The following is a 17,655-nucleotide window of genomic DNA, read 5'->3' on the forward strand; positions in this document are numbered from 1 at the left end:
TGCTGTTTTCAGAGCAGTAATAAACTAAAGGTTTTGCAGCTCTCTACAGATGCCTTTAAAATTACTTAATTTTATGCTAGAATATGTAGTGTTAGGCTTAACTACTTTCTCCCTTTTCTCCACCTCACAGATTTTAGTATTTGGATTGGCTTGTTATGTGGTGGCATAAGCAAGATGATAAAGTAATAATAGACAATTACAAAGTAGGATGTTGATAGGAAGAAATTACTCAGATTTGCTGACTGTAAGATTATTTTGTACTCTGCAGTATGAAGGTATTTTTATTTTATCCAGAAAGAACTAAGAGGTTCATTAATTGAAGATCTTTTAAACTGTAGACTTTTGGGTGGGTATTGTCCCCACTGTTGTATAGTTTGTTCCTAATCCACTTTAAATATGTCAGCTATCTGGTAGGACACATACCTTCATAATTACCTCTACTAATTTAGTAGGGTTTCCTACAGCTTCTTGAGCTGGAATGCTATAGGTCAGCAGCCTTCCTGCATAAAGAAAAATAAAAAATCCAGCCTTGAGACAGAAAGCCAAACTTTAGTTCCTGTTTCTTTCTGTTCACTGAAGCTATTAAGAAGGCCTTGTGTTCTCATCTGTGCTTGTATTCTGTGCAAAAATCAAATATCTTTTATAAAATTAACTACTACCCTGTAAAATTGACAAGAACAGCATTGATTAAGTAGGAACAGGGTCAGTGGAAGACTACCAAGATGGTCAAATGCTGGAATACCTGCTCTGTGGCTGAGGGAACTGAACTTGGTTATCCTGAAGAAGGATCCTTTGTGGGAGACCTAACAGCAGCCTTCCAGGGCATGTGAGGGAGTTAGGTTCTTTGTAGTGGTGCATTTATTAGAAGCAACAGGCAGAAACTGAAACAAAAGAGGTTCAGACTGATGTAAGGGGAAGTTCTTTTCAGTGATGATAGTCAGACAGTGGAACAGGTTGCCCCAAGATGTTGTGTAGGCTGCATCCTTGGAGATACTACAAACCTGTCTGGATACAGCCCAGAGTATCCGTGTGTGACTTCATGGCTGACCCTACCTTGAGCAGAAACTTAGACTAGAAGCCTCCTGAGGTCTCTTCAAACCCAAGTTACCCTATGATACTAGGAAATTTGAAAACACACTGGCTAGTAGGATTGTCTGTGTATTTTTATGTATTTATATACACTTTCATTTAAAAATGGTTTCTGCCTTAAGTGACATGTGACTTAGTTCATGACAGTGTTATGGAAGAATGACAGAGACACTGCAGGATGCTGGGTGATGGTTGGACTGAGGTCCTTTTAACAGTGAGAAGCTGGCAGTAGACTAGCATATTTGAAACCAAGAATGCAATTAGGGATTCCAGATGCTGAACTGAAGTGCCCCTACCATGTGATCTTTGGAACAGGCTCAAGAGAGATGAATGAGGGTTGTGTCAATAGCAAGAATTCAAGTGGTAGCTGATGTGATTCAGAACCTCCTTTGGTTTGTTTCCTTCCTTGGCTTGGCTTTTGCCCTGCCTGTCTTTACATTCTGTTTTCAGACTTCATTTCCTTCTGGAACTGGGTCCCGATTGCTTTTACAGGTCTTTTCAGAGCAGGATTATTGCTAGCAACTTGATTTTCTAGATCTTCTTTTGAACAGGAGAAATTAAAGTAAAAGAGATTAATATACTGCATTTTTATGTTGGCACTGATTTAAGTGATTCATCAAGACTTCTCCTGATTAAGAGGATATGCAAAAGAGACTAAACACTAGCACAGAATAATTGAACATGACTCAGTTTAATTTTAAGATTATAGTTGCTAGACTCCATGCTGGTCACAGAATTTACTACCAGTCTTGCAGTAGTGTGAAACTGGTCTTCATCTGAGGGTTTGACTGAGTAGCACTGGCTGAATAAGAACAAAGTCCTTGATATACAGCATGGTGGTTTGTTTGTCTAAATGTATTCCAGCCTATACTTTTTCAAGAGGAGAAAACAACAACTCTTCACTTTAAATTTTTTTACCCAAAGAAAGGTGGTAAGAATACACTGCTGGAAAGCAATTGAATACTGTCATAGGTTATTCACCTTGTGGCATCTCTAATCTGTCGAAATTAAGGAGTCAACTAAGGTCATAGTCTTAGGTCACAAGCATTGGAAAATATTCTTGTTGTGAAATTTGATTCTTCTGACATGGGATATTAAAAGGTGGCAATGTTAGAACAATTAAGGTTGGATCAAACTATACCTGCTAAGGGGCACTGACTTTACATACGAATTCTTCCACATCAATTATTTGGCAGAGCCTTTTTGAAGATTTTCCTGCCCTGTCCATATCTGTCCATAGTTTTGAAGTAGTGAGTTGTACCAGTCAGATTCAGGTGATCAAACCCTGCCCTGCACCAGGGAAATGACCTCTAAGCATTTCTAATTTTGCTTGACAACTCAGCAAGTAAATTTGAAACAGGTTTAAAGTGTAACCTGGAAACCTTGACCAGAGTGCTTGGACTAATATTGATAACTAAGGCATAATGACTTCAGGGCTCTAGCTCAGTTTGCAACAACTCTGTACTTAGGTGGTTGTTATTAGTGTTTTGGCTCTAGTACCCCACCTTTCCACTCCCGTTTAATCATAGTCGTAACTGTTGAAGCAGTTTCAGGATAAAAAGAAGTGAAAAAAACCCTCTTAAATGAATAGATAAATAATTGTTATAATGCATAAGCCTTTAACTCTTGCTTTAGGGAAGCAGTGCCTTGAAACTTAGCAAGCCAACTGTCTAATTACCATAGGGTGTCTGTGTATGCAAATCAGTTACTAGCTATTGATCATGCATTTTACATTTATCTTTCATCATTATAGTTCCCTGGCTAGAAGAAAGGGGGTGGGTTTTAGGAGTGGGAATCATCTTTAGCTTCTCTGAAGTCTTGAAATGCCCAGGTAGATTTTAAAATAGAAGGTAAAGTTGGCATTTGTGTGTCTCTTGCTGCTTTTTTACTTCAGGACAGCAAACAATATAGCATAATCTACTACTTGTTAGCTGAACCTGTTTAACCTACTGTTACTTTTTTCATTAGGTATTTGAAGAGATTTAAAGTGATGAAAATCAAAGTACTACGAAGCTGGTGCCGTCAGATACTGAAAGGCTTACAGTTTCTACACACGCGCACTCCTCCCATTATTCATAGAGACTTAAAATGTGACAACATCTTCATTACTGGCCCCACTGGATCAGTCAAGATTGGAGACCTTGGTCTGGCAACCCTGAAACGAGCTTCTTTTGCCAAAAGTGTGATAGGTAAGCCTCTCCTGTTTTGGAGGCTGGTGAGCCAGTCTACTTGAGTCTTTTAAGAGCTTTCCTTGAAAATGTGGTTTCAAAGGTACATGGTCAAAGCCTGAAAACACGTAGGCTTTTTCTTGGCTGTTGAGGTAATTTTGTGTTCCTGATGAAATTACATGCTGTAATTTTGGTTGTGTTTGTTATATTCCAAAATACTTGTTAATACACAAATATAGATTCATTGCCCTGCCCAACAGTTTAATGAAACATTGTTGATAAAACCACTCTTGACTACATACAAATCTCAGCTTTAATATGATGCTTTCTCAAGAAATGTACGAATGCATTTTGGTGACGAAATAACATTTTGATATTTACTGTAGCATTAGTTTATACAGCCAATATTTTATTTGACTGTCGCCAGAGGTTAATATGAAATCTCTTATACCTTGTGAGTAATCAGAAACTAAGGTATATCAAAGAAAGTGAATATATATATACTGTATCACTGTCAGACTGTGGTATAATGCCTTACTCAGGGAGTCTATAGAATGTGGATTTACTTTAAGTTAGGAGGATGGATTGAGGAAGTACTGCCTTACACTGACTTTGTTCTTGTGTATCCTCTAATAACCTTTTCAGAAATTGGTTTGGAACTAGTATAGGCTTTCTTGTGAATTCTTGAAAGAATTGGTTTTATCAGCTTTGTTTTTATAGTTGGGTGGATAGACTGCAGGGAATGAAGTTGCTCTCACTATCAGTATTTAGCTTGCTAAAATGCAGTATTACTCAACAGTCCTATACTAGATTCATCAATGGGTTCAATGGCGTATACCTGTAAATTCTCTTGCAAACTGTTGCTGAAATATTTCCTGCTTCTTAACCAGCTCAAAGTATTAATAGGCACGAAAAGTATACAGTGTCAAAAAATATATTTTCTTAAGCATATCCATTTTATCCTCAAATTTATAATTGGAAAATTACCACTTCATATCTAGCTATCTGTCAATGTTTAGCCTTTGGATAAATGATTGCAATTACAGTCTCCTTTTTTTTAGTTTGATGTGGTGAAAGCAGGCAGTGTGGCTATAGAATGAGCTGTAAACTGTCTTGAATCTGGTGTCTGCAGGAAATAATTCTGTACTTAAATTTACAAAAAGCATCTCTGGCTTAAAGTAAATTGATCATCCAGTGCAGTCCCTTTGCTTACTGAGGGGACACTATGATGGGCAATAATTTTCTGCAATATCACTGGGCAATAATTTTCTGCACACTATTTAAATGGGACTTGTTGAATCTCACGCTCTATGCCTGTAACTCAATCTCTCTGTATTTCTGAGTATTTTTGACTGTAGGATGTCCCTCACTAATGCCTGTATCTGCAGTAGGCCTATAAATATACTGCAGGTGTGAAGGTAAGTATATGAAGAAAAGGGCTCTGGTGAGTGGCCTTTGCAGAAAATTACCTTTATCCTTTTTTCATGAAGATTTATGTTTGTAAACAACAGAGTTTTTCATTGCAAGGCCTTTTCCCAAACCATTCTACTTCAAAAAGTAGATGGAGAACACCAGGTCAGAGACTAGCTGTGGGCTCTTACCAATACTACTTCTTTTGCAGCAGAGGGCAGTCGGGTAATTTTTGAAACAAGGTTTAACATGCCTCCTTTCTTACAGGGAGAAAAGGTAAGTGTCTTAACTCTCCTTAGTATTTGGTTTGCAGCCTATGGCTAGTCTACAGTTTTCCCCTCTTCTTATTCCTCCCTTCATATGACTCCAGCGTGATCCAGTCTGTTTTAATACTTATATTAACTAACATGCATAAACCAGGAATTGCATCAGTCCTTTCATGCCATTCTTACTCCATAAAGGCCTTGCAATGGAAGACTTACAAAGTATGTTGGTGTAACAGTGACTAAAGGTTTCCTCCCTCTCTTTTTGCCTCCACTTTCTCTTGTCTCACAGGTCTGCCCATCAGCTTCCTCCTGCGGTGAGTAACGCCAGCAGCCTCTGCTCGCTTTGAGACATTTAGAGTCTGAATCGTTCTTTTAATTTAAGGTACCCCAGAGTTCATGGCCCCCGAGATGTATGAGGAGAAATATGATGAATCCGTTGATGTATATGCTTTTGGGATGTGTATGCTAGAGATGGCCACGTCTGAGTATCCTTATTCCGAGTGCCAAAATGCTGCGCAGATCTACCGTCGAGTGACCAGTGTAAGTCCCTGCCAGCTACTGATTCTAAAGCTACTACTATTAGCAGCAAAGGAACACAGCTGGGTAGCATGGTACTGTGCAAGTGTGTGTAGTGGGGAAAGAGAAGCTGACAAAAGGCTTTTGGAGGATGGGTGGAAAGGTATAGGATGGTTCAATTTAACAGTCAGAAGCCTGTCAAATATGTGAATGGGAATAAAATTTTGCATGTATTCATACTCTTTCTTCAATATATAAGAAGGTATTGCAAAAGGTTTAAAAACTAAAACCAAACAACAAAACACATTAGAATAATAACAGATTATTTTCTAAGCCACTGGAAGGATGGTGTAAGTATTTCAGTCTTGAAGATTAGCTGGTAACTTTGTTCTCAGAAATAAAGCTGGATCACAAGAGCACTTTGGCTTAGCTGCCTGCCAAGGCAAATGATAAATTGTTAGCTAGAGTGATTTTAAGTTAATAGTTTACTGAATTCCAAATGGCCCTTAGCTACTGTGTGTTGGATGCACTTTTTAGGTAGTGGAAGTACTTGATAAATAGCAGGAAGGTGTTCCACCCTGAAAAGTGCTGGTAAGTGTAGTAAAAGTGCTGGTAAGCATAGTAGTGGTGGTGGAGGCATTGTGAGTGAAACCAAATAAGGCTTAGAAGGCAAACAGGAGATTTGAGTTTGTCCATCTGACTAGACTAAGTGGAACCTACAGACCTTGAATGCAGGAGGCAGAACTGTAGTACTAGAAATGTTCAGAATGGTTGGCTAGATTTACTTTGTGATCTCTAAAACAGTGTTCTGAAGACTATACCAGTGCAGTAAAACAAATCTCCTGATCTAAGCATTCAGAAAGAATAGTGAGGTGGCCACTTGGGGATAAAAACTAGGACTGGATTTCTCAGAATACCTGTGAGAATGTGCAAAGAGAGGAAAAAAACCTTACTCCTTTCTCTGATCTGTAGACAAATGAATTCCTATTAATCTTTTTGTTGAGGATTTAGTAAATGACTTGCTTAGCTTTGGAAAAATAGAATGTGCGCTTATTCCTGATGCCTCACTATAAAGGGCAGATATAATTACTGATGTACAGATGTGGAAGGGTCTTCATCAGAAGTAATGAATTCTGAAGAAAGGCTTGGTGGACTGTCCCTTGTTTGAAGGGGGTAGATTGGAGAGGCACAGAAGGAGGAAGACAGAAGAGGTAAATGACCATTTTGGTTTTTTGAACAGATGTTCGAGTAAGTTTATATAGATATGTATTCAGACATGCAGGGTCTTTTTTTGTATGTTGGTCTTACCTGTAATTTTCTAAATAGAAGAAAACAAGGCTAAAGTCTAGCCTTTACTCTGCTTATGGCGTAAACTCTGCAAGCTATTTGGATCAGTGAACGAAAACTAAGTATCTTAGCAAAACAGTCTTAGTGGTACCTTTTGCTGTGCTTATGTATGTGCCTTGGCCAGAGCCAAAGAAGCATAATTTGGATGGGCGTTTTTTCTCAGAACGAATACCTGATGTGTCCTGGCCATTCCTTAAAAAGTGGTAGGAACTGGGCTGTGGTGAGAATCAGCTTTTGAGACAAGCTCAGGCCTGGAAGTCCCCAGGTTTTAGAGCTGTCTTTTTTTCCCTGGTCTGTGAAGTACTTAGTTATTGGAAAGCCTTGTAGGGGCTTGTAGCAGACAAACTGATCTAGAGACTTACCAGGGTTCAACTTACCATTGTTTATTGTGCTTGATGCTTCTTTCTCCCCGTTGTTTTTGGTTGACAGCTGAACTTCTAAGTGGAAGAGAAACACTGCTAATTTTTTGGTCTGTCCAACTCCACCTTCTAATCTAATCTGACGATGCTTCACAGATTGAATTTGATTGTAGAATTTTTTTTTCTGCTGTTTCATCTACTGCTCGAGAGCTCTAAAATGTACTTTGGTATGAAATCAATGAAATTTTGTTTTCTTTCAGAAGGAGCAAAGGACAGGAAGGTAATTAAAATAAAATGTAAGTTTATCTGCTTCTAGGCAGAAAGGCTATGTGCTCTGATATATTTGGGTCGGTTTATTTCTTGTAGTTGAAAAGCAGTTTGTAAAAAAACCAAACCAAAACCAAAAACCCCCAACTAATGAACAACTGAAAACAACCAAACCAACCACAAACCCCCAAAGAACCCCAAACAAACAAAAACCACAGACAAAGCTTGAATAACTTTCAAGAAAGGCTTTCAGTGCACAAAAGACAATGTTACCTGAAAATCACAAACCTGTCTGAAAGGATAATGGAGAATTCAGTGTTTCTTCTATAATGTAGAAAGCAGAAACATGTTATGAAAGCGAAATAAAATACTCTCTATTCCTTTTACCACTCTGTGGAAACCAATGTGAAAGAGCCATATAGTTTTCTACCCTTGTCCTTTGCTCCCTGTTAAAGAAAATTTTTTTTTTTTCATTCAGAGGAGACTTTAGAAGTATAGACAATGTCTGGTGAGGGGTGAACCAGTTGGGAAATTCAGTACTTAAAAGGATGGTGTGTGAATCATCAATAACAGAGTGGAGTCAGAGAACTTCCTGTGTAGGTGGATTCAATAGTACTACCAACACATTTCCTTTCAATGTATATTGGAAGGTGAATATGCTTTGTGGAAGATGTTTAACATTTCCATTTCAGCCCCTTAGTTTACTATTTTCTTAGGCATGTTTAGGAATATTTTGAGGTGGCACCTGTAGTCCTGCTGGGCCTTAAATTATAGGATTATTTTATCTAGATGCATACAAGGAGACCAGATGGAAAGACAATAGTAATGGTCTGCTATTGACCGTCATGAAAGACCATGCCATGTGGGAGCTTAAAAACCATGAAACCCCAAAGGCAAAAGATCAGTGCAGGTGATATGTAAATTAATTGATTTTCCTCACCCCCTTTGCAGTCACCGTTAGGCTTAGTAAAAAGCAGAGTTGCTCTATTAGCTTAAATCCTTGCTATTGCTTAGGACAGAAGCCTGTAAAAGGTGTCTTAATGCCTAAGGTCGTCCTCTCAGGACTGCATTTGGTACTACCAGCTTACATTCTTTCTCCCATTTTGGCTGTGTGTGGGTCTTTTTTTTTTTTTTTAGGATGGCCTTCAGCTGCATTACATTTTTATCTTACACCTTTTGTGATAAGGATTGCTCTAGCTGATGCCCAGATACTTCAGTGTTGGGTTGGAGTGTTTGCTGAGATTGCTTAGAGTACATGGTTATGTGTTCAGGGTCTTCCCCCATGGTTGGTTCCATCATATTTTCTGATTAAATAATACAGTTAGGTAAGCAAAGATCTGATACCAGATCTAAAGGCTGGAGTTCCTCCTAGAGATGAGACAATTTTTGGCCAAGGTAGTTACTGTTGCTTCACATCTTGGATAATAGCACTGCTGTGTGTGTCTGCTGTTCACAAGATGCTTTCTGTATTGTCTGCATTGTCTGACTGGGAGGTTCCTGCTTTTCCTTAAAGCAGTGCTGGGGTGAAGTGCATAAATTTTCCCTGACCCAAGAAACAGAAGTGCAATTAAATTGGTTTTCTGGCTCACTTAAAAGAAGAATTCTTTTAATAGAAGAATCTCAGTAAATGCCTTGGTTAAAACCCAACTGTCCACAATTTGTAGGTCTCAAGTTGTTATGCTGAACTTTGGTTTACAGTTCTGATAAGGAAGTCAGCAGGAGTTTAGACAGAGTGTTGACCTCTGTACTTGCATCCTCTAGCATACTCAGTCCAGACCCTTTCACTAGTAGTTTCTTTAGAAAGGAAAATGAGATCTGCATGTCTTGTCACAAGCATAAATGAACCTAGCCTTCCTCTTCGTTTTCATTAAATCCTAATGTTGCAATTTTGTCTCAAAACCCCCCTGTTTTCTTCATGGAAGCTATCTCTGCTGTTCTTTGGAAATGGTTCCAAATAAATGAGTAGATAGTACTTAAGAATCCCAGGAGTTGCAATTTTTTTACCTTATTGGGTGTGGGTAGGGTGGGGGAAATATCCTCTAAGGTTTAAGCCATATGTCTATTCAGCTTGGACTGAATGCATCCAGTGGGCACTTACTGCTGCTTTCTTGGCCTCAGAAAAAAAATCTAAGCCTGTAATTAATTGAAAATAAGCTGCATCATTAAGGTAGTCTTGCCTGCTCCTGTGACTTATTTTTTTTCTTCTCTGCCATTTTGTGCAGACACAACTGTCTGTGATAATATAGTTGAGGGAATGGGCCACCTGTTTTTCTTTTTTCAATTCTGCACCATATAAAAGCAATACAGACAGTTCCAATACAAAACATAATCAAGATACTCAATTCCATTACATACTCTCTTGAACAAAAAAAGAATTTAAGATCTTGGTAAAATTTAAGAAGGTTTCCCTGTCTGACTTCATTTCTCTCTGGAGACTGGTATTCTTTCTTAGACCAGTTCCACACATATTTCAGTGAAACAATTTGTCACAGGAGATACTTGAAATAGGCTACATGTGCATTTAAATCAAAACAGAGATATTAATAGAACAGGTATCTTAAGTATGATTTCTTAATTTAGTCTGGGAAGCAATGCAGTGAAGGCATAATAAACTTCAGTAGCTTCAGCTGCTTTGTCTCAGCCTCTGTTGAGGCTAATGTAACCCATGCAGTTGCCTAAAAAGCTAGCTTGTTTTTTTCTTGTTCATGTTCCACTCACAGATGTTGTATAGACCTTGATTTACTTCTACACCATATTTCCTTCAGGCTTTCTTTTTGCAGCACAGATTATTTTTGCAAGCATGTAGAGATACAGATTACTCAATCTCTAATACGTGAACGTCCCAAGTCTTAAATTTTCTAGGTGATTGACTAGTCCCAGGACTAGTAAAAAGACAGTTAATGGCTTTATTATGCAGTTTTGTCTCATTCTTGGAAATCTACACCTAACATAAAATCCAAACATTTTCATTGCAAAAAACTTAATTTTCATCCTCTGTTTCAAATGTACTAATTGTCTGAGTATGAGCAGAAAACTCCCTTTTCTCTTTCTCCCCCTCCCATTGTATAAGCTTACCTTTTAAGTTCTCCTGATGGACTTGTGCTCTATACTTAATTTTCTCCATGCTTACTTTGACAAAGTGAGGTTTTGCACTTGCCCTTGCTTTCGCCAAAAGTCCAGTCTCTTCTCGGTAAACAAATGTCTGTCTTCTGAGCTGGCCTTAAGATGTGAAGGCAAAAAAAATCCCCATTCTGCATTTTGACTTAAAAAAAAAAAGTTGTACTGTACTGAAATGTTCCACAGAGTGGGCACAACATTTTTCTTCTCTGTTCTACAGAGCTTATTAAAAGGCCCAAGGGAAAAAGGTACATAATGAGTAACCTGACCAGGTAGTGTCTAACTGGTTTAAAAATCCTTAATTTCCTTAACTGGTGGGAACTGAAGCTCACTGGTTAGAGTGAAGGTCATTCTCTTGGCTAGAAACCAGTTAATTACAAAGCACTGCAGTTTGGTCAGTTGAGATAAAATTAATCTCTTCTTTAGTGTCTTAAAAGTTAGGCATTGCAATTGTCTAGACTAGTCAACTACTTCATTTTTACTAGAGATGCAATGGCCAAAGTATCTCAGCTCTTCTTTTATTCTTCCTGAGGGGTCCCAGGCAGCAAATATAAATGCTTAACCTTTAGACTGAGAATTAATTTTACTTGTAGTGCTTAATAAATGTTGATGTATGTCCTCTTTTGCTTTCTGGAAGCAATATACAACTTTTTTAAGGCGTACATAAAACTCTGTTTCTTTACCTTGAATAACTTGGTTTCTTGGCCTGGTTTGACACCCTCCTATCAAGCTTTCAAGTGGAAAAAGCATTGGAAAAAATCAATGGAAAAGTAGGGGAAGGTAACCACTTCAAACAGGGCAAGTAGGCTTTTGTTAAAGCAGATACCGAATGGCCATGAGCCTTCAACTGAGCATAGGAAACATGAATTGTAAGAAAGAGCGAACTCTTGTATGCATTGAAAGAAGAAACTTCAGGTACTTAAGTATAAATGGAAAAAATTGCACATCAGGTTCATCACACTGAATGGACTAAAGAATACTTAAACTTCTACCACTTGCCTCTCATAGCTGTTCAGCTCAGTTGCAAGCATTTTGCTGTAATGTCTTCAACAGTGAAGAATCTTTCTGGGTGGAGAGGTTCAGTCACTGAGTCATCAATTCAGAAATATGTAGCCTTAAAAATGGTAGACAGGAATTCAAGGTTTTGAAGCATTAATATCTTAAGAAGCTTTGTGTGTTAGAAGTCCTCTTTAAGAAATGACAACGATCTAAGTAAGGAAAAGCAGGGATCAGCTTGAACACTGAGATACAGCATGATGTATGGCTTGCATGGCTAGGGCAGATGATATCTGAAGCTGGAAGGAAAAAGGCCTTTCTAAAAGTAGCTGACTTTTATGAGCTGATATTAGAAGCATTTGTACTATTCAGCATCAAAAGCTTCTAGATTACAGCTAAAACTTTTGTCAATATTATTGTAAAACTTAATTTGAAGTGAAAGGTGGTATTTATTTATATTGTTCACTGCTGAGCCTGGAATGTGTCTGACCAGTTTTGAATTGGATATGATAATAAACTGATGAGGAATAAAAAGGGGGGGAGGGGTGTGAGGTTTGGTTGAGTTGCATAAAATCAAGATCTGACGTATTTTAAAAATCTGAAATTCTAATATTTGGTTGTATTGCGGAGTTTCCAAATGTGTTTTTAGAAACCTAAATAAATTCAGGGATTACTGAGTAAGCAATGTATGTTTAAAAACGAAAGTTGTTCATTATCTGTTAAGGATCAGGCTTCTTAAAACTGTGATACTAATATTTAATATTCTATCCTGTACTGACATCTATTTAGCTCTTACGTTAACTAAGGTTAATCTAATTTAACAAGAGATGGGAAGGTGGCTCTTCTTAGGAACAGGGAGGTGGTAAGTGTTTTTTAAATGCCTGGCTTTACAGTGTGATGAATCACTGACGCATTACTGTGGGGAGACTGATAGCTCAATGTTATTTGTCAGTATAATGCCACTAGTCAAAAATACTGACATCAAGAATGCACGAGCTACTATTTGTTGTCCTGCCAACTGTACTGCTATAGATGCAGAGGGATAAGAATGAGATAAGTCCAGCAAAGTTTTAATCTAGTGGAAGCTCACAGGGACGCTGAGTAATAATAAGTTATTTTGAGATTATTATGTGATCCGTAGACCAGAACTATACCAGTGTTATATAAACCCTTTATAGTTACCTCCAGATTACTCAGAGCTGTTGCCAGAACAGGCATTGATGTGGGGGTATGTATGCTTGTTGGAATGCTTTTGTTTGTCCCTGTGTTAGAGGAATGAAGGTCACCAAAGTTGAATGGGATTTTGCAGATACAGTTTATTCCCCAAAATAGAGACACAACAGGCTAAAATGTATATATAAGAAACTCCATTGCTTTTCATGAATAAAGTTTTTATGCTAAAGAGAAAAAAGGTGGTTGCTTCTCTGTGCAGTGTAAGTATTTAGAAGCTTCCTAATGAGTTTTTGACTTTGTTTTAAGGTAAACTTATTTCAGAGACATATCTCTACCACCCATTACCACTATCATAAAGTTCTCTGCATAGTAGGGATACTTTTCAGGACCACCCTCTGAAACTGTTGAATCTTCTTGAACACAAATAGAAGGCTTCGCTCCTATTAGAGTAAGTCATAAAATAAAAGGGACGATGACTTTTGGTGCATTGTCAGAGTTGTGCACTATTTCTGGTGTTTGCAACAGTATCCTAGGCCTTTTAGGGCTAGTTCTGGTATCACATGGGTTTTGTGGCCTGTGTTGGATCATTCCTTTTAATTCAGTTCAAACTCCACTGGAACTAAAATGTGATCTTTGAATTACTGTTGCTATACCTGATTTTAAAAATTAGTACAAGAGGGTGTTTTTCTGTCAGAATGGTAGTTAATTAAAGCAGAGCATGCAACTAATATGATCTGATTTTTCAAAAATGTATTTTCCATAATGAAAATAGAGTAAAGACGCTTTTAGTATTGTGTCAGTGTGGCATTTCTAAATTTGTATCACTGAAATGTGTGTCTAGGCATGTCTGTATTTTTTGAAAGCCATTTCCAAGCTGAAGTCCCAATAATGCAAAAGGTCATGCAGATAGTTCAAGATGTTCACCACTGCATATTCTTGTTCAAATGATAAAGGCAGCATCCCTGCTCCTAAGTGAGAGGTTAAAGAACTGTGCACAATAGATTAATTAAACTGATTTTAGCTTTATGCTCTTGTGAAAGAGTAAAAACTGAAAAGTTAGTGCCTGGTCTGCTTGTCCATTCAGACTTCACTGTTTCAGAAGAGCTTCTATCCTCATGTTGTGTGTTTCTAAAGAAGGCCCTTCTCACTGTTATGTGCTCCAATATCCTAATTGTTTGCCAGCTATGCACTAAGGAAGTGTGTCCTGCCTTGTAGTTACTAAATTTCCTGTTATAGAGCTTGAGTAATTTCTTCTATTAATTGGAATTGCTGCAGTTACAGCAGATGCTGTGATTAATTAATCTGCTTTTTAACTAAAGCCATCTGCTTAGTTAGTCATAAGGGTTCCAGGTTCTTGGGACTTTTGAAATAGGTTGATATTTTTATTTACCTGTAGGTGCTGCAGTACAGTGGACTCTAATGTCTGAAGTAAAAACTTAAAATTCTGTGTATGCTGGGCTAGATAATTAGTCAATGGGGTGGTTGTAAGGCATGGCATATATTCAGCAGTAGTGCATAGCATAAGTTGCATTTCAGTATTATCACGAATACAGTGTTTTTTACTTTGTTATAGCCTTTTACTAGGGTACTGGAAAGGATCACAGCCAATGAATTCCAGGAAGAGTTATGACTAGTTCTTGTTCAAACTTAACTGTGTGGAAACAAAGCAACAGAACTGTAGCCTACTGTACCATTCTTTGTAAGGCTTTTAACAGTGTAAATTCTCTGGCTTTAATAAGTAAAAATAGAGTATTGAGAAAAGGGCAAAGAAGTTGGTTAGGCAGGCACTGTCAGTGTCCTGTGGCTCCTGGACCTGGAGATCAGTTGTAGAGTACAGATGTGGAGGTGATAGTGAGCAGTGATGTCTTTTCAAATGAGGAGGCTTTTAATCTTTGGTGAAAAGAATATCTCATACATACGGCTAGGTGCTTCTTTTAAGCAACTTCACAAATGTTAGGAATAAGCAGTTAGTATGGGTGTGTCAATCAAAGTACAAATATACTTTGTGTGTATAACAACTTCAATCATGTATGTCTGGGAATTTTTTTTACTGTTGTGACTGGCCTCTTGCTTTTTATTAATGCCTCAAAAATTGATGAAATGGTAGATTGAGGAAGAAAATCATTGTGATCAGTCAGGCTGTAGCAGGCAGACCTGTATAAATACTACAGGGCCTACATTGTTTTTACAATGTGTTTGTGAAATCTGGACATATATCTGTGGCAAGTCATGAAGACAGCTGGTCTGGAGAAATTTAAGATTCATGGGACTTTGTAATGCAAGTGTGTAAATAAACTAAGGGTGAAGACCGTTTAAGCTGTTTTAGTGCCATAGAGCTTTCAGATATCTAAGATAAGAGTTTTGATCTGAATCATGGTAGATCAGTCAAGTTCAAAAGGTGTTGGATTCAAAATGTGCAGTAGTTTTTGATAGAAGAAAACTAGGTCTGTCCTAATCTAAATAGTGTCTCATGAGCTAACTCGAGCTCACTGGAAGCTTTCATCTGCTCCTACTGCTTGTATTGCAGTAATGCTATTTACTCTGTGAGGATACTGATCTGGTGCAGAGCTTATTCTGCAGGATTTACTGATTTAATTCTTGGCAGAATTATCAATTGTCCAGAATTAATTGCTATGAAAATACTGCAATTAGAGAAGCTAAATTTTCACTTCTGTTAAATGTGTTGCTGCAGGGAAAAAAAATGTATGCTTCAACTACTCTAGCTTGCTTTTTAACAAGAACAATAAAATCCATTTTATGTAGGCAACCCATATCTCCTTTGACTGGAGTAAATCTTAAGCTGAAGTTTTCCTTTTCACAATAGGTATTCAACTGAACTGGGATGTTATCAAGCAAGTTATAGGTGTATGCTGTGTGAAATAAGGGAAGAACTAAATCTGAAAGATTTTTTTTTTCTAGAACAGACAACCGCATTAAGATGAAGGATTAGAGATGGAGAAGGTGATGAAATGGTTAAACATGTAGGTTTTGAGGGCTGGGTAAGTAATTAATAGCAGGTAGTAAAATTCAGAAGATCATGGGGTAAACCAATTTAAATGCCATATATACCATTGCCTGGGGACTTCTTTTGAGACTATGGGGAAGGAGGTAGGATCGTTGGCTTGTTTTCCACTGGAATCATATGCTTTGTCTAAATTCCTGGAATTAATGGTTTGTGGCAGCCTGGGACTGGCTCGAACTAGAATGCTAACAACTTAGCAAAAAGAAAATATAGAGACTTTAATTACTTTGTGTGATTTGACTTTGCTACTGATTCTCTTAGCCTCTGGACTGCAAAGTAGAACACTTTGTTTGAGAAGATTAATCAGTTACAGTAGAATTCCTTTCAAGCTCTGCAGTTATAGCACCTTTGAAAAGAGTCAAGCAAGAATTGTGGTTAGACTGGAACGGGTAGACTCTGCACTTGTTAAAAGCTGAAACATTTAATGTTCTTTGCAGGTCATGGAGTGTACCCCAGAAAAGTGTAGCCTTAATTGGGTGTGCAAAATATTAATTTTTATTCCAGTGAACTAGATTTGCTTTGACTACAGGGTGTCTGTTTGGTTTGAGCACAACTGTAACAATAAAAAAATTTATAAGCAATGGCAAGCAAAATATTTTATTTGTGATACCAGTAAGCACTGTTAAAATGGAGATAATAACAGTTAGTTGATTGGCGTCATGATGGTGGCATATAAAATGTCTAGCAAAGGACTTGGAAGGCCAATCAACATAGGATCTTTAATGATCCCTTTTCCCTTGACCCATCTAAAGTTTCACAGCAACCGGTGGAGAGGATTTCTAAAATGCCCAGTAAAGGATCAAAAAAGTGTTACTTTTGCAACATTGATATTGTGTGGTATAACAACACTGGTATAATTGTGTTATACTTGAGAAACTAGGTATATTTTGGGCTGAAAAGTGATCTTGATAATTTGAAATTGAATTTTATCAGAGTTTATCATCACTAGTTGGTCAAAAATCATTTGCTCATTTCACAGTTTAAAATGTTGTATGTGATATTTCTTAGCATTGCTCCTTATGTCCTTCCAAAAAAAACCCCTGAAAGCCCTGAAGCTGTGGACAACTCATTTTATTAGTGAACAAGTTTTACAGTGTCTGTTTGAAAATAGATACGGGGGGGGGGAATGTCAGATTTCAGTTTTCAGATTTGGGTTTGGAGTCTAGCAAGAGGCATTAGAAAACATACTCTGGATTATTTGTGTGCACGTGGTATAAAACAAGGAACAATGTGGCTTTCTAACTTTGTCCCACAGTTTGAAAATCACCTTCAAATCCCTGTTCCCGTACATTAAGTACCCAGTAAGAGGAAAGCATATGATGTTGTCAAAGGTAGCAGAATGCAATTGTAAGGAAGGAGGGAGGTGGAATGTATATTATCCTAGCACTGATTTGTGTTTTGTTAGGATTAAATTATAGTCAGCTATATGTATACTTCTGTTGCTCCATGGAAAGGAGAAACAGCAGCTGCCTTTGTGCCCCTTTACAAAACTAGTGCCAGCAACCTTGGGTCGGAACAACACACTGACCGACCTGTTCTCCTCTGTTTAAAAGTGTACTTCTGCAACAGCAGGAGTGAACTGGGTAATGATCCTACATGCAACCTTAAACTATTGCAGAAACCTGGGTGGAGAATAGGCAGAGCAGCCAAGCAGAGGGGGCGGGGACATGCAGGAAGTAAAGGATCCCTGTGCTGCCTCCTTACATCTAGCTTCTTCCTCCTTACATCTAGTTGGGCAGGCAGAAAAGGGCACACTTGCCTCTTGCTTATATTGATTCTTTCTATTCAGTATTTGAGTGGCAAAAGCAGATATTAAGCTCAAATCTCTGCAGCCTCATGTACTGGACTTGGAAAAATACAAGAGGGGTCAAACAGAAAACAATGCTCCCTTCTAACTTTGATGTCTGCTTTCCTTCTGCTGTGCG

General features: G+C 37.9%; 1 protein-coding gene across 1 annotated transcript in view; it reads left to right on the forward strand.

Annotated features, from left to right (window-relative positions):
* Positions 1-17,655, forward strand: part of WNK1 (WNK lysine deficient protein kinase 1) — a 104,976-nt gene that overhangs the window by 36,275 nt on the left and 51,046 nt on the right. Inside the window, 2 exon segments of the mRNA XM_074902121.1 lie at positions 3,058-3,278; positions 5,316-5,473. Of these exon segments, the coding sequence (XP_074758222.1) occupies positions 3,058-3,278; positions 5,316-5,473 (379 nt within the window).

Source organism: Athene noctua, chromosome 3, assembly GCF_965140245.1.
Source record: "Athene noctua chromosome 3, bAthNoc1.hap1.1, whole genome shotgun sequence".
NCBI classification, from domain to species: Eukaryota; Metazoa; Chordata; class Aves; order Strigiformes; family Strigidae; genus Athene; species Athene noctua.